Below are 23,066 nucleotides of genomic sequence, written 5' to 3'. Positions count from 1 at the left end.
AGTGTATAATCCTCTTTTTGGCCCTTTCTTGGGTGAATTCCCCTTTCTCTGTTCCCAGTTCATTGGTGGCATTCTCACCTCCCCCATCCCCCCCCCACCTCCACCTCTCCCCAGGTGCGATGTGATGTGCTGCTTCACTCGGCTTTATTTCCCCTCCACCCATTCACACTGAGTCCCTGGTGCAGTGCAGGGACTGGAGCCATTTTTCTCCCAGCTTATAAGAGCTCATTGTAAAAAATAAAAGCTTTTTGCTTTTCACACCTGCAGCCGCAGCGTCCGCCCCTTCCCAGCCTCTCTCCTGCTAAACCGAGCCAAGTTTCAACCGGGAGTTGAGATTTCGTGGCTGAGTTACGTTCCCTTGAAAAATGGGTTTCCTAATGGAAAGAATGATGGGCTGTCAGGCGAGGGGCTGCGGGCTGGGGGCCCTGCAGTGGGGGCTGCGGGGGGTGGGCTGCTGTCCTGCCTCAGGGTCCAGGGGCAGCGTTGCAGGTAATGATTTGGGGGCACACAGTGGTGTAATGTAGGTCCGTTCACAGACCATCCCCAGCCCAAAGGGACTCGGCCGTGTCCGTGTCAGGCTGCACTGAGCGCCATGGCACAGCCGGCCCTGCAGAGGGCGGCCGCTTCCCAGCAAAAAGCTGGGATCTGGGATCAAGTCCTGCCGCTGGGAGCCGGAATGGGGCGAAATGTGCAGCACTGCACCAACTCCAGCACAGGTGAGGTGTGGAAGGATCCTCGGGTTACGGGTTAAAGCGAGTTGCTTCGGGATGAGGGGCAGAAACGAGTGGCAAACGGCACCATAGAACACACCGGGAACAAAACGAGACCCACTAATTTATTGTCCAAAAAAAAAACCCTCCAACTTTACTTGCGTTTCTCTCAATAAATAATTTACAGTATGTACAGGTGGTGACACTGGGTGGGTCGCAGCGCAGGGAGGTGGGATCCATCCCCTTATACCCTTCCCCTCCCTGCGCCTTTTTGTTTCCATCCATCGGGTCTTTCTCGGCCACACTTCACCTCTTTAAGCAGAACTGGGTCGAACGCAACCAAAATAAAGTGCTTCAATGTTTGCTTTTAAAACAGGGATACCCCGACCAGCTCCTAACAGCCGACCACCAGCTGGGCTGCGATATCCTTATTTTAACACCTGCCTAAACAAACTCCTGGGGCACCAGCAAACAAAGCAAGGAGCAAAGTAGTAAACACATCTTTTTTCTTTTTTTTTCTTTTTTTTTCTTTTTTTTCCTTTTTTTTTGGTTTTGTTTCTTTTCTCTCCTTAAACATTTAGAAACCAATGACATCTCTTCATATCTGTACAGTCACACGAGATCAAAGGGCCGGGGCTCTAATATATTAAAAGAGACAATATAAATTACATCCATGGACACAAGTTTGCATTTCTCTGCTGCTTTACAAATGGAGCTCTAGAGCTGTTAGGACACAATGAAAAGTCACGCTGACTATTTACATCAGGCCACCTATTGGCATCGCTTCCGACTGCCAAAGGCTGCCCATTCCCACCTCTTTTGGTGTTAGCTTGTCTCCTCGTGCCCAGAGACCTCACTTGAGCAGGACATTACCCCACCAGTGATGTGTGTTTGGGGGGATGATTAATGGGAACCCCCCCCCTTGAGGAAAGGAGGGCAAATCCACACAGGGGTCTCTGAGGTGCAGGCTAAAGGTGGTCTCGTTTTGTTCAGTGAGCAATGAGGTGAACCACAGAGGAATATGGGGGGGAGAAGGGAAGCACTGTGTGGTGGGGATAGGAGATTACCAATGGTTTTGAGGGAGGGAAATAACAGACATCTGGGGGTGGTTGGGGAGGGGGGGCCCTCTGCTGCATCCTGTCTCCTGGCTGAATCTCTTAACATTGCCCCATTCCAGAGACAAGCCCAGATGGGCTTAAGGTGCAACAGGTCTGCAATGGGGTTGCAAGTCACGACCCTGGGAGAAGGAGTGGAGCAGAGACCTAGCAGCAAACAGAGAGGGATGCTCCTGCTTCAGGACCTGGCTGATCCATGGGCAGGTAAGGGGGTGAGGGGCTCGAGGGGGTGGCGCAGATGGGGTCTCCTACTGAGCAGCCTCCCCAGTTTTAGGGAGTAAAAGCCTCCCAGCTTTAGGGGAGCAAACAGCACAAGGAGCTCATCCGACACTGGGCAGAAGTTAAAGAAAACGCTTGAATACTGGCCAGGTTTCTCCTGCCACAATCAGGAGTCCTCAGTGGGTCCGGGTAGAGACAAAGGAGCCAGGAATAGAACTGTGGAGTGAATCAGCCAGGTGAAGTGGCTAAAATAGCAGATGCCCTTTGAACCACAGAAAACACAAGCCAAAGCTTGAGGATCACGGCCTCCTTCCACCATGATGCCTTGATCCTCTCTGTGGTCAGCCCCACCATTCTGGCCCCTGCCTGTTGCTCTGCATTGCTTCCTGCAGCGATGGGGCCGCAGAAAGAAGCACACCCCAAAAAGTGGAGCCCAGCCACATGACGCTTGTGGCTCCCCAACACAAAGCCACGTTCACACGCTCCAACATCACAGTCACCGTGAGTGTTTTGGGGACCGTGGAGCAGCGGTGCGAGGAGGTGAGGGCTCCCCAGCACTCACACTACAGAAAGGGAGGATGAGGGGAAGTGAGGAAGGACCACCTGAGGTGTAGTCCAGCAAAATATCCCAAACGTCCTCAGGGCATACAGTGCTCCTCCTGGGCAAGAGCTGGGGTGATGAAGGACTGGGTGCTGGAAAGGGGCTGAGATCTGAGGATGATCCACGTGCTCCCCATTGGATCCTTTATCCAATCTCTCCTTATCCAGTGCTGTCATCTTGTCCCTTGTCCCCTCCTGCTCCCTTCTCCCCACAACGTGAAGGAGCAAAACTCTATAACAAACCCAACCAACACTGACTCAAACACAGCAGTGCTACCCAGAGGGCAGAGAGGGCCCAGGGATGCTCTGAGGGAGCCGCATTGCCTGGAGCAAGGGCCCGTGTCCTTTCATAGAGGTGCAGTTTGTCTTTGTTGGAGTGAAGCAACTTCACGTCCTCAAAGGCGTAATAAGCAGCCAGCATGAAGTTGACATCCCCCGTAGTCAGGAGGTCAAAGACGCAGGACTGGAAGTAGAGGTCCTCCACGGGCAGCTTTTCCCTGCACTTGGCCGTGGCCGACTCATAAGTGAAGGCCTCAGGTGGGGCCGGCAAGCTGGGCCCCTTCCTGCGAGCACGGCCCTCAGCGGCCTGAGCCAAGCGGAAGGTCTGGAAGTCAATCTGTTGGTTGACTGGACAACCCCGGAGGCACAGGTAGAGGCCCTGACTGTCCCGGTCCTCCACGGCGTTGACCACCTCCTCAGGCATACGCACGGCGAAGGTGAGGTAGCGGCCCACCTGCCTCACCACGATGGTGGTACCGATGTACTTGGCCTGGATCTCGATGTGCTGACCCGACACCTTCTCGGTGATCTTCAAGCTGTTGGCTCCGTGTTTGTCGCCGCCGTTCTTGGAGCCATCGGCAAAGGCAGCAGGGAGCTCGTCCATCTCTGCCTGGTACACTTTCTGCTCCACGCATTCCTGGAAGCTCTTGAAGATGATGGTGAGCTGTGGGAAGAGAAGGATAACTTTTAGACAGCCAGACAAGACAGGTACCCCAATTTTAGACGCTCAAATAGGGTCATCCTGCTTCAGCACGGGGGTGAAGGCACCAAGCACCGATGCCAAGACCCAAAGCCTGGACTGAAGGCTCCACCTGGAGCTGTGCTGTTATCTCCAGGCCCCACGCAAAGCTCCCATGCAGGAGCTGGTTGCAGGATCACCAGGCACAGACCTGTGTTGGCATGCCCATGCATGTAGCACTGTCTCGCCCCCAAGGGCCTGGCTCCAATAAGTGGTGGAGCTTCTCTGGCTCCCATGGTATTCACGTCCCACAGTCCCAGCCTCCTCCTTTCCCCTGCTTTGTAGACAAACAGGGGCTTTTCCTCTGAACCCCAGAACGTGTTGTGCTTCATCTCAACCGTGTGCATTCAGTATCTTCAAATGGGCAAAGGGGATTTTAAAGGAGAAAATGGAGGCTCCCAGCATGTGCCCAGAGCTGTCCCTGCCCCTCTCTCCCACCACTCTTCCACTGAGCACAAGATGCTCCCAACCCAGTGGCAGCTCTGCTGTCCTCTCCTCCGCCATGTCCTCAGGCACCACCTTGCAGTATTACTGCTCCCATAGATATCCTGCCACCTTCTCTGGGTCCTACCCTGTCTCTGGCTGGAAGGCATAAGGGTAAGTAAGGGTAAGTAAGCAGAAATACAAAGAGCCCCTTGGAGGAAGAGGTTTTCCTTTCCAGCAGCACATGGTCCACTATCAGTAGCCCAGGAATGCTTCCCATAGCTCGTGCTGCAGATCTCATGACTAATCTCTCGCCACCACAAGCCCGTGAGGCAGATAACGGGTGAAAAGGCTCAATTAAAATGGTGATGTTGGGATCCAGCCTAGAATCGAAGGTCCCCGTGTCCTCAGGGACCACGTCCCTCCAGCCAGACTTAACTGCGCCGCTTCAGCAAGTTTTAACACCCTTTGGTAAATAAGCAGTTACCATCAGTAATTATCTCTAAGGATGTTTGTTAGGGACATGTCAAAACCAAAATGTCAGCTTCAGCTTAGGCTGAAACAGTCACATCTAGAAGAGGTGAACCTTGGGGCCAGCCCTGGGTTTGTTTGGACCTCAGTTGTGCCTGAAAAAGTGCTGCCATCTTTCCCAGTCTGCCTGTGCACAGACATCTAGAGTCCCTTGAATTTGTCACCCCATTCTTTCATAGTTGTTGAGCTACAACAGCAGTGGTTCTAAATTGCACCAGGGGAGGTTCAGGTTGGATATTAGGGAAAAATTAGATCTCAGAAAGAGTGTTGGGCGCTGGCACAGGCTGCCCCAGGTGGAGTCACCATCCCTAGAGGTGTTCAAGAACCATGAGGATGTGGCTCTGAGAGGTGCTGGTTAGTGGCCATGGTGGGGATGGGTCAATGGTTGGCCAACTCATTAGCCTTTCTCAGCCTTAATGATTCTATGATTCTATTCCAGCCTGCTAACTGTGGAGCCAGAAGAGGAAAGTCTGGATGGGCAGCAGATATTTGTGGCCAAACACCCACTTTCAGAGGAACTCCTACTCTTACTCTCCCCGAGGAGATGGGCAACTTGTTGTAGAGATGGCTATTGGGAAGAAACGGCACTCGGAAGCACCCGCACCCTGCTCACAAGCCATGCCCAAGGCTCACCTTGCTGGTGGCGGTGGCTGAGGAGCCAGGCAGCACCGGCGTGTTGGTGACCTGGACATTCAGGTAGTTATTGTCTATGAGCGGCCAAGCCCCTTGCACCTTGCAGGTCTGGAAGGTGTCTGTGAAAGTCCTGAGGTGGGGGTCCCCGAAGAGCCCGCAGTGGGTATAGTTGGGAGCTGCCGAATGTTTGTGAAAGCTCTTCTCATAGTGGCAGATTTCGGGGCTGTCAGAACGTTCCTGGCTGTCCCCAGGGGGCAATGTCCGGAGGCGGGGTTGGGACGTGGGGCCATCCTTGGAGCAATTGTGTTGCACCATGAGATCGTCTATGCCATGCACGGCTGAATGGTAGGCCAGGTCCCCCCTGCAGGTGCGGGCGGTACGGCGGGTGCAATGTGCGTAGGCACGCAATGCTGTGCAGAATTCCGGTGTTTCCTCTGCTCCCAGGTGGTGCGAACCCGACGTGGCCGCCCAGAACTCAGAGTTGCACTTGAGGATCTTGCATGGAGACGTCACTGTGAGGCAGGGAGAAAACACAACAAGGTCAGTGCTTGCGTGGTCCCTCACCTTACGTTATGTAGGGTCCAACTCTACCCCCAGCCGGGTTCCCACAGCCCAACCCCATCACACTGGTTGCACCGCGTGACGCGACCTCGCTCACCAGACGTGACCCTCTCACATGACCCAGCTCTCATGCATCAAAGCCAAGGAAGCCAACAGAATGTGCCCCGATTTAAGCCAAGAAGGGAAAGAGCACCCGGCCTTCAGATGAATGTTCCTGGGGGAAAGCGGGGTGTTAAAGAATGGGTCTCATTCATTAGCAGGATAAGGCAGGATCACTAATGTGGTGGTGGGAGAAGCAGTGGGGTTTTTAATGTGGTGGGAGAGATGCAATGGGTTTTTTATGCCCTTTTAGTGCTCAACATTGAAAACGGTGCGGCACAAATTACTGTGTGTTCTGCCTAATCTTCACCGTGGCACAAATCCACGGTCCTTCCTATTCCTCTTCCTTGGGCATGGAAAAACCCATCCCCAGCACAGCCGCTGTGCCCCAGCTCTGCAGTGATACCAGCACCGGGCAGAGCATGATCCCAGCTCAGGCACCGAGCTCCCTGGTTTGATGCTGCAGATGAGAAGCCGTGCACCTCTCCTGCAGCACCCCATGCTGCAGTGCACCCCAGGAGCTTGGGGAGCCCGGGGCTGGAGGCAGGAGGCCCGTTCCCCACCACGACCCATGCAGAGAGAGCAGGAGGCTGACACAGAGGAGAAAAACCGGCACAGCAGGGTGCAGGCTGCCAGCCACCCCGCTTGCTGTTGCCCACGCAGAGAAGCTGAAGGCAACAGAGTCTCTGCCGGGCTTGACAAGCTGGAAGAAGGCAAAGGAAATTTGGATCCTGCTCTTTTTGTTGGGTTTGGGTTTTTTTTAATTCCCCTTCCCAGTGCCTATTCCCCAGGGCTGTGTGGCTTCCCTGGAGCAGAGCTGAATGCAGCTGTGCAAAAGCACATGGCCTTCATGCATACACTGTGTGTGCCAATCCAGAGCCCTGCTGGGTGAACCCGGGCTCCCACCACTTCACATCCGTGGTGCTTTCCTTCCTCTCCTCTTCATCAAACCCCTTCAGAGGGCTCAGAGATGGGATCGGGCACAAAAGGCAGCAGGGCAACGAGAGAAAAAGCCCCACTATTTCCAGCTGCTTTTGCATGTGCACATATTCCTGTCTCGGCGCTTGTTTAGAAGGAGGCTGGCAACGCATCTGTGCCAAAATCATTTCACGTTTGTTTAAAAAGAAAGTTACAAAACCCAGCATTGTTGCAGGGAAAACAGTGTGTTTTAGTTTTAAACACTGCAGTGTTGGAAACCTAAACACAGTCGGTGCTGGAAAATCAGAAAGAGAGAGCAAAGCTATAAAACACTCAGCAGTCCGGCTCTTGGGCTGCGTGCTCCTTCCAAGAAGAGTGAAGTGCAAATAGGAAACGGTGACAGGTTCCTCACAGCTTTAAAATTCATGTTTAATAAGCACAGATGCTAGCAACAGCTCCGAGAATCCAGGAGCTGTTTCAGCTTGGCAGCGTCCAATTTAAACCTGCAAGAAGCACTGTGGAAACCCTTGTGTCCCGCTGTAACTCGCCGTCGGCTGGAGGTGACCTGCAAACAAGCTTTGGACACGGGCTGACACTTCTGCTGTGGTTATTGCAGTACAGTGCCTGAATGCAGAGGGAGAAGGGAAGGTCGGCGCTGGAGGTGGCATTCCAAGTGGAAGGTATGAATTTATACGCACACAGAAATGTGAGTGGTGCTGCTGGCTGTCCCAGATGCCTGTGGCACCAGGCTACAGGATCCTTGCTCTCCCAGCACTTATGCCTAATGCTTTGCTGAAGGGTGCCCTGAGGCTGCGCACAGACAGATGTTACAGCCCCTGGGGGCAATAGGACACATCCCTGAGCGTTCCAGACCCCCAGCCCTGGTTCCAGCCACCGGGCTGTGCTGTGTGTATGGAGTTTTCAGCAGGAGTGAAGTCATAACCCATCACTCAAGGACCATCGAGTCCAGCCCCTGGGCAGCTGCTGCTGTAAAACTGCCCCCAACGCTCTGTGCCCAATGCTGCCACATCACTGAGGATCACTCATGACTTTATAAGGTTCCATGTTAAAAAAAAAATAATAGTAATAATACCCACAATGGTAAGGAAGCCCATCTCTTCCCTCCCTGGGCCTGAAGGGGGAGCGTTCTTCTTTAAGATGTTATCGCTTGGGTTTGGCACCCGTCCCCTTCTCACTGTTTCGCACACGGCCCCATATAAGGCCACATTTCCAAGCCAGGTGCCCTGGCAGCAGTGCATGGGGCGGTGCGGAGCAGGGCTGCACACAACCGTGCTGCTCCATGGTTGTGCCTCTCAGCAGGCTGGTGGCTTGGCAAAGCCCTGGGGGTGTTGCCTCCTCTTTTTGCTATGGTGTGGACTGGCCATGGGGGCTGGATGGCTGAGGGTTTGCAGGCAGGGCTCAGCGGGCACAGCCTTGCTGCTCAATGCAGTGATTGTGCAGGCACCTGAGTGACTCAGCCCTGGGCAAGACACACGGCTGCCACCACCACCACCACCACAACGACGATGGAGACACAGCACAGAGCCACCATGGAGGACAGCAAGCGTGTTCTGTTCCACGCCGTGCCCCTTCCCCTGGCAGCAGCTTTGGCACAGTCATGCAGGCTGTGCATTTGTACCTGCGCCAGGGTGCGATGTTTATTCAATCTCGGATAATCTATTTTCCATCTCCTCACAATGGATCTGTTTTTGAACCACAGATGACTGACTTAGCACAAGAACAAACCCCTCCTGAGCAGGAAACCAAGGAGGCTCTCCAGGCCCTGCGTGACACCCTTGACTCTGGGTGACGCCGTCACTGTGATCCGTGGCAAAGGGACCTTCAGCCTGAGGACTAGGTGGCACCTGGCATCAGTCCCAGGCAGCAAGGCCTCCTCACTTCTCCTTTCAGGGGCTTGGTGCCATTCAAACAAGGGACAACATTTCCTTCGGTGTGAAGGCTGGGAAAGCTTAAAGTTAGACAAAACATGCAGTGACAGCCACCCTGCCTGCCCAGTGCCTGCAGTTGTTCAAGTGTACTTCCCAGGAGGACTTCAGCAGCCCAAGGTGACCACAAGCTGAAAAGCAATGCCCCTGCTCTGCGAGTTTATCACCTTTACAAATGTGGGTCCTGCTTCTAAGTGGATTTTATCTGCCTTCATTGTAAGGACATAAAAAGAACCAGCGAGTTTCTCCAAAGCAGTAAAAAAAAAAAAAAAAAAGCCCGTTAGTAACCAGCATGTGTTTCCCACAAAGATATTTACACACGGCAATCAAGTCACTTGTCAATCCTCCAGATAAGCTAAACGGTTTGCACTTTTAAGTTCCCACTGGAAGGTGTTTGCCCAGCCCTGCAATCAGCCTGCTGCCTCCCTTCCCCACGGCGGGAGGCTTTCTGCAAGGCTCTGCCTGTGCACACTGGGTTCAGTTTATCCACCAGCCATGGCTGCCCATGAGCCACAGCCATCCACCAGCTATAGCCATCCACCAGCCATGGCCATCAAACAGCTATGGCCATCCAACAGCCATGGCCATCAACCAACCATGACCATCAACCAGCCATGGCCGTCTACCAGCCATGGCCATCCACCAGCCCCAGCTGGTGGTGAATTCATCATATTCCATCAAGCACACTTCCCTGCTTCCCAGAATCATCCTGGAGTTGCCATTGGAGAATCACAGACTGGAAAAGACCACTAAGATCATCCAGTCCAACCACGAACCCATCAGCCCCGTGCCTAAAGAGGATCCTGAAGGTTGGAGGAGACCACTAAGGCAGAGCCACACTGTGCTCCCCTCCAGCACAGCCCCGTGCCCAGCTACACTGCATGCTGTTAGGGTAAGTTTTCAGGCTTCCTCCACACACACATCCAACTTTAACCATCTTCTAATGATCAGTGCCCCTATTTTCCCCTTCGTTAAGTCTCGGGTTACCCAAAATTCATTTACCCAAATCACTCTCCTGCACAAACCCAACAATTCATCCCTTCTCCTGTAATTTCTCCAGCAATGAGAATTACTGGAAATTCATTTCAGTAAGCGAAAGCCAGTTCTTTTAAGACTCTTGGGTGCATGTTAACCAGACCTGTTAATTTTAAAGCGTTCACTGCTACGAGATGTTGTTTAATATCCTCTTGGTTACTAACGGGCTGGAAAGTATTTCATCACCCACATGTGATGCAAATACATCACCCCGCTTCTTTCCAAAGACATGGATTGAAGTGTAGATGTGCAAGCCTCACACAAGCAGTAAAAGGCCTTTTCGGTGAACACAGTAAAACGTAATTACCTTTGGCCTCACATCTGAGCACGTAGACTCGGGCTCCTAAACACATATTTATTTAAGTAATCTAAATAAACATATTTATGCCGACACCTCCATAGGAAAGGCACGGCTCTCGGCTCAGTATGGGGAGCGTGCAGCTCCTGCATGGACATGGCTTGTAGGAGAACGATGGGGAAAGGGCTGCAATAACCCCAGTGCTCCTGGAACAAGTCATAGAGCGGACCTCATCCTGCTTAGTTTGTCCTGGGAGGTTTTGGGGTCCAGAGTGCGACCCATGGGGATGTGCAGCATCACCCTCGGCCCAGCTCCGACCCGGAGCTCAGTCAGCGACCTCCTTTGAACTGCTAATAAGAGCCAATCTTGCCGAATAATAGCCTGCTTATTATTGCCTCGTTTGCATAACAAAGAGGCCCAATAAAACTGATTCGACTGTGCTCAGAGGGGGTGTGAAAGATCAGCCCTGAGAAAAGAGCTGCAGGAATGCAGCAAACTGCTCCAAAGCCTCAACCCAGGAAGAAAGACAATGCAATTTGCCATCAAGAAAAGCCCAATAGACCAATAAATTACCCATGTGCAAAGGGATTAGATCAGGTTTCAGTTGCGCTGAAGTGGGGGGAGGAGGAGAGGGAGGAGGGAACTGCAGGAGAAAAATAAACCTGGCTCTTAAAACGCTGCAGCTCATATTTTGCAAGGGCGTGCATGGGGAGGCTGGCTCAGCAGAGGCACCTTGGGCGCTGCGGCCTGTATTTCGTGCTCTCTTCCAGTAGCCAAGGCAGCAGTAAATGCATTACAAGCATTAAATGCACGGATGCATTAAATCCAGGTGAAGGATGTGGTGAGAGCTGGGTTGAGTCTGCAGCGTTTTTCAGCACAGCTGCTTAAAAGGATGCTGGGTCAGGGCTCCATCCGGTTTGTTTGTGCTAAAAGGAACACAGAAGGAGTTTTCCCCTCTCAAGCATTAAAGCATCTGGAGGACCTGCCACAGCCAACTCCCCGTTGTCCTCAGCACCGAGTTCATGGCCCCCATCCCTCCTCTCCCAGCATCACAGACACGGGGCAAGCACAGGCAGGAAAACAGCAGAGTCAGTGCCTTCCCCAGCCACGAAATGCTATAGAAGGAGCCCACGACGACCATTCCAGTCAGCCCTTCTGGCTCCGGGTCACCTCACTTAGTGGGGGTGAATGCATCTCCTCCCAGTGCCCAAATGGGAGAGCTGGCATCAGTGCAGAAGCAGCAGCCCCGTGCTTTGGAGCACGTTGTGAAGATGCTGCTGTGGCAGGAGCCGGCAAATCTTGAGACGTTCAAGATAGAACTGGAAGGAGGAATGAGCCGGAGCAGCAAGTTGCAGGTTGGCCCGTTTTGCTTTGCAGCTTCACTGTGGGACTCAAACATCAGCAGTGCCTTTGCTGCTTTGGTTAAAGCAGCAGCCTGGAGCTGTGCTGCTGCTGGAGGGCTGCTGAGTTTTGTTATAGATGCACATGGAGAGCTGGTGGACAGAGGAAGACAAGCGAGGGAAGCGACCTCCTTTGATTCTTCATCCGCAGAAGGGCACTAACGAAGCAGCTCCTCGCCACGTCACACCACAGGTTTTCCTGGCTGCTCTCCCAGCACCAACAACATCCGTGTGAACCACCTTGGAGGAGTGCTCCATTTTACAGATAAGAAGACGGGGCCAGGCAGGGATTCACCCAAGGTAGAAAACAAGGTGGTTTTCCTCCCTCAACCCCTCCACGAAACGTCACCCTCAGCTTCTCCAACAGCACCAGCCCTCAAAGCAGTGACACTGGTGCCCTCGGCCACCTCCTCCAGCCACCAGCCCCCACTACCCCATGCCTGGCAGCCCCACAAACATCTGCTTTGGATTTCCATTGAGCTCTGTGCACCCAAGCTGTTTTCCCAGGGTGCCTTTGAAGGCACAGCTGCCACCCACCAGCGCCTGCGGGCCCCCCAGGTGTGGCAGCGGGTCCTTCGCCCTCCTCCTCCTTGCCCGGGCCGCAGCAGAGCTGGCATGGAAGCACTCAATGCTTACAGGTGTGGATTCCCTCTAGGAATAATCATTCCCGCTTGTGCTCTTGTGAAATTTCAACCCTTCAAACGCAGAGGTAAATGAGACACAAAATGAGGAGATGGAGAAAAGCCCGGAGCACATAAATCTGGATGAGGCAAATTTATACAATTAAAAAGCTGCCAAAAAAAATTGCGGCATCTCCATTGGAGGCGTTGATTTGTGCATTGGGGGGGGAGCACAGCACCCAACCCAAAACCTACATGGGCAACCGAGCAATGCTGGGGTCACAGCTGGGAAAGCACAGGGACCAAAGTGCCCATGCAGTAAAAAGACACAGAAAACCACCCAGCTTTGCCCACCCAGCCCTGTGCTCAGCCATACCCATGGCTGCAAAGCCAGGATCTCTCAGTGTCCAAACTCCTCGTGATGCTCATGCAGTGCACAGCAGGACTCAGCACCCTGCACATCTTACTGTCCTTGTATCTGCAGGCACTGCAGCCCCTCACACCACAGCCGGGACGTTGCACAGAGCTGCTCAGTTGTAGGAGCCAGCTTGTTCTCCGCAGTCAGAGCCCTATGACTTCATCAAGGGGATGGCATCTGGTTTTGCAGTTGGACATAATTCAATTCTCCCCCTCGCTGCAGGAATTTCAGCTGGTGAAGCAGTGATTTACTCAGCCGGGCTGCACTTGAGTGCAAAGCAATCTCGAGGCTACAATCGAACGCTCTGTTATTTTGAGAGCTGACAGACGAGGGAATAAATATCCCAGTGATGGGAGCTCTTCGTTTAATCCTGGCTGTTGCCAAGTGCAGGTTGCAAAGCTTTTTAAAGGCACTCAGGGGCTCTTCTGTTAGAAATGTGCTCCGTGCCCCAGGATAAGACTCCCCATCACAGCTGCATCTCTGAGCATCCCCCATCCCACCCCAGACCCCTATATCTCCATCTCACTCCAAGCTTGCAGCAGCCCTAAGCTCTCTCTAGCCCCATTTAAACCATCCAGGACACCGACTGCTGTTTAGGTTCTCTTGTTGTGCATTTACTGGAGCACCTATTTAGCCGTAACAAACCCCCAAACCTTGGCTGCTGCCAATATAAACCCAAAGTCACCCCGATATCCCCCCATTTCCACTCAGCAAGGGCCTAGAGTCTTGGGAAGGCAATTTGTGGTGCAAAAACAAGCCAAGAGTCCACCCCACATCAAGGTACAAGGCCAGCTCAGCATGTAGTACAGCAAGGAAGCCCATGTATTTCCAAGGCTGTTGTTCAAATCTCTCCCCACTTCCCAGCCCTGACAGTGTCCTCCCACTCCTGGGCACTATTCAAGGTGATGTTGGTTCAGCTCCTCTTCTCAATTTTGGCTCAATGCTGTTATCACGTCCCTCCCTGCCACTGTGACAAAAGCTGTTGGGCTGGATCCTTCCTGGGAATCCACCCCCTTGCCCAGGTGGACCAAGGGCAGAGCTCAGGCAGAACAGCCGAAGCAAACCACCATGTGGATAAGTCAAAGTGAACCAGAGGATGTGGGAGAGCAAAAACCAGGCTAGTTTTCAAAAGGATTTGCAAGAAAACTCAGTGCAGCCCCAGCTGGGAGACTGAGACACCCCAGACACAAGGATCCCACATGTGATGGGACAGTACCCACAAACATCCAACAGTGAGGGCTTGGTGTGAGCATCATCCTGCTCCCCACAAAGGACTTTTGGCAGCGGTAGCTTTCTGCACACCAGTATACCCCCCCACCAGGACCTCCATGGAGTTGAAGCCAGGTTGAAGTCATTGCTGTGAAAGCAGTACACTTGGGAATCCAGCCCACGTTGCATGTGTAGGGGGGGGTTAAGCAAGCAGATACAACAGGACCCAGTGAGGCAGCCCACCAAGCCCCACATCCCCCCATGTTTTGAGGTGCTACGTGGCTTCCTGAGGCCGCAACACCTCTTTGTGGGCTCCGCCAACATCCTTCACTGGGAAAACAAGAGGGGGAAAGGAGGAAGAAATCCCCCCCACGTACCCCATCCCCATCTTCCCACCCGCAGAGGAGGCAGCGGGGCCCCCCCAGCACCACACACGGGCAGCACCATCCGTCTGCTCCCTGCTCCCGCCGGCTCCGGATCGCCCCGTTTTGCCAGTTCTTTGCACCTTATTTGACTGCTGAAGGGAGAATCAAACAAAGCAGGCGGGCAGATCGCGTATCAAGTTCTTTCTTGCACCGTAAATCTCATCACAGCCCCAACCCGCTCGGAACAGGGCATTGTGGGTGCTGCAATGGTTTAAACACCCCCCAAAATAGGTGTTTGTGTAGGGTTGGGGGGGGGGGGAAGCTCGGTGTGAGCACAGACAGGAGATAGGAGGGAGGGAGGAAGGGCACAGAGCAGCGTTGTATTTATTTGCTGCATGTGTGTGCAAGACGGCTGCACCTACGGTTATGCAAAAAGAAAGGCAGAACACTTGAAAAAGGGGAAACTTGTGCTCAAATGCAAGATAAACAAACCTGGCAGAGCCGAGAGCAAAGGCTGTTCGCTCTCCCTCCTGCTTTCTCTCCTCTCCCCCCCCCAGCCTTTTTTTTTTTGCAAGCAAGGGGAAAAAAAAAAAAGGAGGTAAAGAAACTGGAGAGTTTTGGAAGGAACAAATCCGCCTCTGTGGACTCGGTTTCCCCTCCCCCAACAAAAACAAGCACTCAGGGCTTGAAGGAATTTGCAGGCAGAGATCTGCCAAAAACATTGTGAAAAACTATGGGGGATTCATTGGAAACAGATGGCGTTTTCAGCTGTAATTCTGAAATTCTCTCCTTTTCTGACACAATACAAACAAACCGGGGGTAGGGGCAGGGGGGGGACCGCGGCGTTACGGGGCAGCTCCGGTGTGAGGCCGGGCCATTTGGTCGCCGTGCAGCCATTTGCTGAGCAACCCCCCCCCCAACCCAAGACTATCTGCGACCGAAACAACGATGTAAAGGCTGCAGCACACACGGAGGGCAGGAAGGTGACGGTGGGGGGGTGGACGGGCAGCTGGACCGCGCATCCCGCCCCAGGTGAGCACCTTAGGGCTGTTCCCTCCTCCCCTGCGTTCCCCATTCCCAAGCGCACCCCCCCGTGTTGTTAATACACCAGCACAGCAGCGGCGATCGGAGCGGACCCCCCCCCCCATCACTCGCACCCATCCGCATCAACGGGCATCAGGCGCGCTCAGGTGCCCCCACCGCTATTTCAGTGCAGCCCCCCAGGGACGGGGAACACAGCGTGGTCTGACGGCTGCTGTCAGAGCGAACCCCTCCTGCATCGCCCTATTGTTTGGGGCTGCTTGAATTATTATTTTTCATCCATCCATCCCACACCCCCCCACACACCCCAATGGTCTCTTTTCCCGTGAGGTGAAGCAGCGGGGAGACAAAGAGGTGAGCGCACGGGAGAATAAGGGGGGGGGGGGGGGAGAAGGGGAGCAGGGCAACAAATCTCAGCCCCCCACTCCCCTCGCTCCTCTTAAACATGTGGCCGAGCGCTGCGGAGAGCACAGGGGAGGCCCACGGGTAGGGGAGAGGAGATACACAGGGGATGGTCTTGAAAAGAAGAGGTTGGTCCTTACCTGGAGGGAAGATGCAGAGAAAGACAGGGAGGATTTGGAAAAGTCCCAGGGCTGTGGATCCTGCCCCTCTCCCCATACCCATCCATCCAGCTTGAGCTTTAACCACTATCCTCTCCCTGGAAGAAGAGTTTAAAAAAAAAAAAAAAAAAAAAAAAGGGGGGGAGGAAGGGAAAAAAAAAAAAAAGGAAGGAAAAGAGGGGGGGAAAAAGGAAAAATAAATCAATCGAAAGAAAGAATAAGGAAAAAAAAAAAAAAATCTAAAAGCCCCACATGGCTCCGAGGAGCGATGCAGGGACGGGCGGCCCCAGCTCCTCTGGTGCCCTCTGCACTGGAGGATTACACTCTTTTCCTCCTCCTCCTCCTCTCCCTCCGCCCAGCCCCGGCCCGTCCGTCACCCTCCACCCGCCAATGGCCGCCGCCCGCCCCGCTCCTCCTCCACTGCAGGGCGGGCGGGGAAGGGGCAGGACGGGCGGCCATGGGAGGCGGCAGGGATTGGGGGTGCGGCCCGGGGGGAGCGGGGTGGTACCACCCCCCCCAACCCCCCCCTTCACATGTCAGCATTCGGGGATAAAAGGCGCCAAGGGGAGGGAAACTGAGGCAGGGGTTGTGAGAGCTCGTTTATTTGTGCGGAGCCTTTCGCAACCCGTCCGGGTCGTGGTGTAAACCCGGCTCTGACTCCTCCCCTGGTACCCTGTGAGGTCTGCTTTTAGGAGGGGGGGTCTCTTTGGGGTTTCCAAATGCAGCCTGCCCTGAGGTCTCACTGTGAGTCCTGGAGCCTCCTTCCTGCTCCCCCAGCTGCAGCTCCGAGCACAGCAGACGTTGGTTTGCCTGCCGGGCTCTAAAACCCTTTTTCCTCCCACCCCTGGGTGCACAGCGGGACGAGGAGAGCAGGTCGGACCTGCAGGTCCCAGGGCTGTGCTCCACCCAGGGAAAGGCAAAGCCAGGAGGGGAGCATCCCCTTGACAGCCTACTCGGGTCTGTTGAAAGATTGTCCTCAAATGGGTATTTTAGCCACGGTAAACTGAAGACAAGTCCTGAATGAGGGTGCCTATGGGTGTACTATGCACTAACTAACTTGCTTTAACTTCCCTGTTTTAGATTGTAGGCCCTCCTTTGATGGGGTGTCCCCTCACCATCTAAATGCTTCCTATCTCCGAGGGGTTTTCTACTAAGAAGAGAAGGATGCTGGCTGTTCTCCTGCCCTTCTCCCACCTCAGAGTGCCCTCTAACATGGGATCCTTCCTGCTGTGGCCCAGCACAGCCTACAGATGCTGGCTGACTTCGTTTCCAGTTGTCCTCGGAAACTGCCTTCTCTTCTGCCTCACAGCAGCCTCAAGGATGCTTTTCAGCCTGATGGTCTCCAAGAAGAGCCTGTGATTTCCCCCTTACAAATATCCCCACACAGGGAGAGGAGACAAGAAGGTATCCATGGAGCAGAGGGATCTAACAGTACCTGCCTGGTTCTCCTCAGGGGCTTGAGCCCCTTGGCCTCCAGATGAAGGAGGGCTTTGTCCAGGCTACAGCCTGAATTAAAATGCCGGAGCTTTTCCAGATGGGACCCAGATGGGATCCAAAGATCCCGGGGCTTTGCCTGCTTGACAGACATGTGTCTGGGTCCTGCAGCTGCGCATAGATCATAGAATAGCAGAATGGTTGTTGGGTTGGAAGGGATCTCAAAGATCATCCAGCTCCAAGCCCTGGGTGATGCAGGGGGAGCTGTGCCAGGAGCTGGTAGGCCACATCCAGGCTTTAGGAGGTGCAGGAGGAAGGCCTACAACAGGCACCCCTCTGTGGGGGATGTCAGATGGGGGCAAATTCAGCCCTTCCAGCTGCTGCTGCCACCCAAGGAGAAGAGCTGATGGGACACAGAGGGGACAGGAGTGGGAGGCCGTGAGCTGGAGGAGCCACAGCCTGGAGAGATGGGGTTAGGAGCACAGGTTGCATATACCCTCCTCTTCTTCTCACCCCCTCCTCCTCTCAGCCCCAGTTCCTTTCAGCCCACCCTTTGCTTTTCCTTCGGTATGAAAAATGCCCCTCCTGCTATCGCCGATGACAGACAGCGTGATCTATTTGTTTTTAACTCGCCAAACAGCCGAATGACCACCATTTAAAATCCAGCTGCTAAATAGCTGCTGCGAGGCTGCTTGGATTGTTTGACCTAAAGCCTCCCCCCCTCTTTGGTGTTGCTGTTTTGTGGCAAGCTGACACATGGAAATGATACACTAAAAATCCCGTTTGAGGCGATATTTTCAGAATGAGATCCTCTTTGGAGCTTCTGCCTTTGGTACAGGGAAAGCTGAAAAGCAATGAGCAATGTTGCCCCTGGCTCTGGTTTGTGAAAATTTCTCCTTGATTTTGCACAGTTGCATTACGCGTTGCAAATGGGATTGCTGTTTTTGGCACCCATCAAAGCAGCGGATTTCGCTGGAGAAAACAACAGATGGGTCCAAACTGAAACAGCAGAGCACGAAAAAAAAAAAAGCCCCAAATAAGGTGTGTCTGAGCTCCTCGCTCTGTGCTTTGCAGGTCACCTTCACCTTTCTGATAAGCCAAATCAAAGACCTGGACTTAAAGTCACCCACTAAGACTGAAGCAATGTGAAGCTGGGATTTCTGCCTTGCCCGATGGGGCTCTGCAGTGTGTGTTGGTGTGCAGTTTCCCCTGCTTTTTCCCTTCGTGAAGCTGGGGCCAGGCTTTCAGTTCAGGCAGCTTTTTGCAAACAGTGTGTGGGAAACCACCCACCGCTATGTGCAAACACCTCCAAGGCACGGTGGAGCTCCTAGGTGACACGCAGGAAGAAATCCCAGCCCATGTCAACCGGCACCATCAGCCCAGCCAGCACTGCTGGTCTGAATTCAGTTTCAGAGCATTTCCCAGCGCGTTCTGCCCTATGCCGCACTATGCATATCTGTGGGCTTCAGCGGGGCTGAAGGAATGTGCCTAATTTGAACCCTAGGGTTTAAAGGTGATGCCTCCCCTTACAGCCTTCCTAATGGAATTATTCAGCACCTGTAATTACATCGCTAAAATAGTAAATATGGGTATTTCTGAGGGCTGCAACTGGTAGTTAGAGGACTCCTGGTCTGCTCCTGACTCTCCTGTGAACTTCCTTTCATGCAGTGATCCCTGCACAACTGCAACATGCCTTTGCCTTCTCTGCCTCAGGACAAGGCGTCCTGTTCGTGTCCTGGCTGGGGTTGAGCTGTGATCAGGAAGTTCATCTTGCACTGTTCAGCAACAAGACGTGCTTGGGTTAAGCAGAAAAAAAAAGCTAATCATTCCCTAAAGGAGGAAGGGAAGTTTGTAGTGGAAACCCCCAAATTATTATCTGGGGAGGTTTGCGAACCAATTCCAAAATGCTTGTGGAAGTAAAAGCAAACACCTGTGCTCTGAAAGATTCCCTGAGTAGAGAAAAAAAGCTCTGAACAAGAAGAGAAATCATGAGGAAAAAAAACCCAGCATTTTTCATCTTTCTGCAGTAAGTCACACCTCTTGTGTTTGCGGTACACTGGGAAATACTGCAGTTCATTTCCTTTCCTTTGCTATTTTTTTCCCCCCCAATTATTATTATTAAATACTTTTGCAGTTTCCCCAGCTGACAGCACAAGCAAACTCTGCTCTCCCTGAGCTATGAGCCTCAAGGCTGCCCAGCAAGTGCTTGAAACTTCTTCTCTCCAACCTGTCACCTTGCACCGCTGATAGCAAAGTGTCCCTCCAAGATCTCAGCCATGCACCGAGTGTCTGCTGTGACCTAATGGGGCAGGAGTGCTGGGACTGGAGGCTGCTGCGTGGCAAAGTGTTGTCTGCCTGGGATCATCCACCTGCCTCTGTGAACGTTAGACTCACCGACCCGGCTATGCAAAGAGAGGCCAGCGGGGCCAAGGTGGAATATGCATAGCTTCCATAGCTTCATAGCACCAGTGAGTAAAGTAGGAATGGTGCCTTGTCGACCTGCAACTTTGCGTCTGCTGAGAGTGGCTAATTAACGGCAGCCCTAATTGGAGTTGCTGTGGGTTACCCTGCTTCAGGCTCTCTGTTCCAAACGCCTGCTCCAGATTCGCAGCCACAGGTCACCTCCAAGTGCTCCAAACCAACACAAGGCAAGTGAGAGGTGGGTTGGTAGAAAACTTCGTCTCACTCGTCACAGAAAATACAATGTGGGGATAGTTCCAATTGAATTCAGTTCATCACATCCCTCCCTATAGCAGAGGGATTGGAATTAGATGATCTTAAAGATCCCTTCCAACCTAAACCATTCTATGATTCTGTGATTCTATTTATTTAATTATGACTGGTTGTATTCATTCCTTTCTCTTCCTTCCCCTTGATTGCAAAGCCCTGTGGTGTCAGCATCGTGCACAGGGCAGGCTGTAGCTCTCCCTTGTTCTGTAGGGTTTGGAGGGCTGCCTGGCATTCGCTCTCTGTGTATTTAGTTCTCTGCAGGGCACTGTACTTTCTGGTCTCCTCTTTGGGGTAAGAATCAAGCGCTACCTCTGTAATGTATCTTCTGCGCATCTGGGCTTCCCTAAAAATAAAGAGGTGAGCTGGGAGGTGCCCAAGGTGAAGTCCAAATGGCCACATTTCAGCTCAGTAGAAAAGATGGGCAAACCTGAACTGCCAAAAAATAAACAGCGCAGAAGAATTCATACCCAGAGCTGGGTGTTTATCAGCAGAGACAGAAACCAGGCTGTGCAATGGGACAGGGGGGCAACCTTGGCTTTCCCCACTGCCTTTAATAACTACTGCTGTCTTGAGTAAGTGCAAACGCAGCTCCTTAATCCCACCCCAACCTGGCAGGTCAGCTGAGGACATCTCCTGGGTCTCCACGTTTAAAGGTGGGGCATGACATCCTGTGTGTTTGTGAATCTGCATCTTGGGCAGGTAGAGAGAGGTGTCACTGAGGGGTCTCAGGGAAAATGCTCTGTGAGACCCAGCCTGCATCCCCCCATGTCAATTACTAACAGCAATGGCCAGAAATCCAGCAGTCCCATAGCACAGATTCTGTGTCATTACTGAGGTTGCGAGATGCTGATTCAAAACTTTTCCCTTTTTTATGGGGTGGGGGGGAAGCAAAAACTGTAAATCCAGCAGTTCTTTATGTATTTCAGGAGGTGAAACTGAGCCGGGTGGCAGCTTTCATGGGGGGAGCAGCTGGGGGTGGCCGGGGCCCCACTGGGTGGTGCTGTTAGCCCTGCACCGCCTGCACAAGGATCCAGTTTATAAAATAAATGCAATCCAACGCCGCCTTAAACCACATGACATAACAGCAGCTTGCGAGCTCCCATTAAAATCTCAATTTGGGGAAATTGATTCTACCTCTGAGCAATTGCGATGCAATTACTCCAACAGGCAGCAATCAAGAATCACATCAAAACAACACCAAACTTTCATCTCCTGCCTCACAACCACCACCACAACAAAAAGCACCTGTCTTGCAAACACAGCCCAGTTTCCTTCGATGTATATAATATTTAAGAAGAACAACGTGCAGGTCTCAGGCTGAAAGCAAGCCTGGACAGGGGCTGTAGGGCTGGTGCCTCCGTACTGCCCTGGCTCGGGGTGATCTGCTGCTTTACACCTCTCCCACCTCTGCATCCCGGCTGGGTTCGGGGGCTGTTTGCAAATCCAGTTCCCCAGCAGCGAGGCCAGCCACGCTCCAGCTGTGTGTACTCTCCCTGCACACAGAAGCAGCCGCCCATGCCCACCTCCCACATCTGGCCAGCTGTTCGGCATCGCCCACCCTGCCCACGTCCCACATCTGGCCAGCTGTCACCCTCCGACTCGCAAACCCCCCGCCCGACGCTTTGAGACCCCCCAGCAGCGCATCTGCGGAGCGGTTGAGAAAACGGGAATATTTCCCGTTCTCATCGGTGGTCTCCAAAGAATTATTCGGCTGGCTTAACCCAGGAAGGTGCAGCTTTAGCGGCGACCGTCAGGAGGAGGATAAATGAATAACAGCGTGCTAACAGCAAGCCGGCCGGAGGGGAAGAGCCGGGGTTCCGTATGGAAGCGGCCGGGGAGGGAGCAGGCAGCCGGGGCCATGCGGGGGGCCGGGGGCAGCATGCGGCCGGGGGGGGGGTCCGCGCAGCCCCTTGCAGCTCCCGCTTACCTTAGCGGCCGCATCAGCCTCTCCAGCCCTCCGCGGGGGGGTGGGTGCAGGGAGCTTTTTTTTTTTCTCCTTTCTTTTTTTGCCTATTTTTTTTTCAGTAAGAAAATAATAATAATGATAATAAAGAAATGGGGGAAAAAAATAAAAAAAAGAAAAGAAAAAGAAAGAAGTAGCGGTGGTGGGAAGGGGGGGGGGGGGGGGAAGAAAGGCGGCCCCCCCTGCCCTGAGCAGGGCAGCCCCGGCGGGGAGCAGCGCGGCCTCGCTCAGCGGGACGCGGGGAGCCGCATCGCCCGCCCGGAGCATGTGAGAGGCAGAGGAGGAGATGGAGCCAGATAGGGAGGTCTCCTCCCTCCTTCCCTCCTCCCTCCTTCGCTCCGCGCACGCTGAGCAGAGCCGTTAGCATGCGGCGGAGGATGGGGGGCGGGGGGGGAAGCAGGAGCAGCCACTGCTATGGGAGCCGGAGGGTCCGTGTTGCGTCTCTCCTCGGGCAGCAGGGCGAGGGTGGGGGCTGCAGGGTTACCCCGACACGAGAGGGGTGGGGATGCTCCACCTGCAACAAGAGCTGTGGAGGGGATCGGGGCTTGGGGCGCATCATTGTGTTGGTGGGGTATTGCGGGAGAACTGGTTTCGGGGGAGGGAAAGGGATGCTCTGCGTGGGTCTTTCAGGCAATAGGTGAGGGATGGAGACCCCGGGCAGCACCCCTGTCTCAGCATCTCCCTTCAGCCCCCTCACCCATTGGGGTGCGCCCAGGGTTGGCACTGAGCTCCCACGGAGGCTTGGGGACACTTTGGCACACGTGGGCACTGGGTGCCTGCATTTCGGCTGGGAAAGCTGTGAGTGCCAGGCTGTGCCAGCCCGAGTGTCACACACACAATTAATTACTGCAGCCCCAGAGCCACAAATGTGCTAAATATGCTGTCGGTGTAGCGCGTGGGTAATAACAACCCTTTGCAAAGCGTTTCTTTCTCTCCTTTCTTTCTTTCTTTTTTTTTTCCTTACCCAGCGCAAGAGACAACAATTGCAGAGCACACAGCAGCTCTCCGCCGCTTGATTAAGTCAGCAGAGGAGACAAAATGTGCCTGCACAGCTTAAGGAGGGATCTGAATGTGTGTTAGGTACAAATTAGAAAATGGATGTGATTTAATCACAACAAATCTAAACAACCCTGCTGCAAAAACCCTGCCTGCCATCCAGGAGGTCTTTTTCTTAAGCGTGGGTATGATGGGTGTTCGGTCCTGACAAAGGAACAATGTGT

General features: G+C 53.5%; 1 protein-coding gene across 1 annotated transcript; it reads right to left on the bottom strand.

Moving 5' to 3' along the window:
• Positions 1-814: 814 nt before the first annotated feature.
• On the bottom strand, positions 815-22,115 carry RGMA (repulsive guidance molecule BMP co-receptor a). The gene is made up of 4 exons (XM_015873142.3): positions 21,811-22,115; positions 15,702-15,817; positions 5,250-5,761; positions 815-3,587 (listed from the first exon to the last, which is right to left on the bottom strand). The coding sequence occupies exons 1-4, from the start codon at positions 21,822-21,824 to the stop codon at positions 2,877-2,879; spliced, it is 1,353 nt and encodes a 450-aa protein (XP_015728628.2). The 5' UTR covers positions 21,825-22,115; the 3' UTR covers positions 815-2,876.
• Positions 22,116-23,066: the final 951 nt, after the last annotated feature.

This window comes from Coturnix japonica, chromosome 14 (genome assembly GCF_054131305.1).
Source record: "Coturnix japonica strain WE chromosome 14, WE-NBRP24, whole genome shotgun sequence".
Classification (NCBI taxonomy): Eukaryota; Metazoa; Chordata; class Aves; order Galliformes; family Phasianidae; genus Coturnix; species Coturnix japonica.
The sequence above is the reverse complement of the archived record's forward strand: the minus strand, read 5'-3'. Positions and strand labels throughout refer to the sequence as shown.

What these genes read in the sequence shown, in the direction of transcription:
- RGMA (XM_015873142.3), bottom strand. An exon ending in TCTCTGCATCTTCCCTCCAG is followed by an intron (nt 5,762 to 15,701) that starts GTAAGGACCAAC and finishes CCTGCCTCACAG; the next exon opens with TGACGTCTCCATGCAAGATC. An exon ending in CAGCCACCGCCACCAGCAAG is followed by an intron (nt 3,588 to 5,249) that starts GTGAGCCTTGGG and finishes CTCTTCCCACAG; the next exon opens with CTCACCATCATCTTCAAGAG.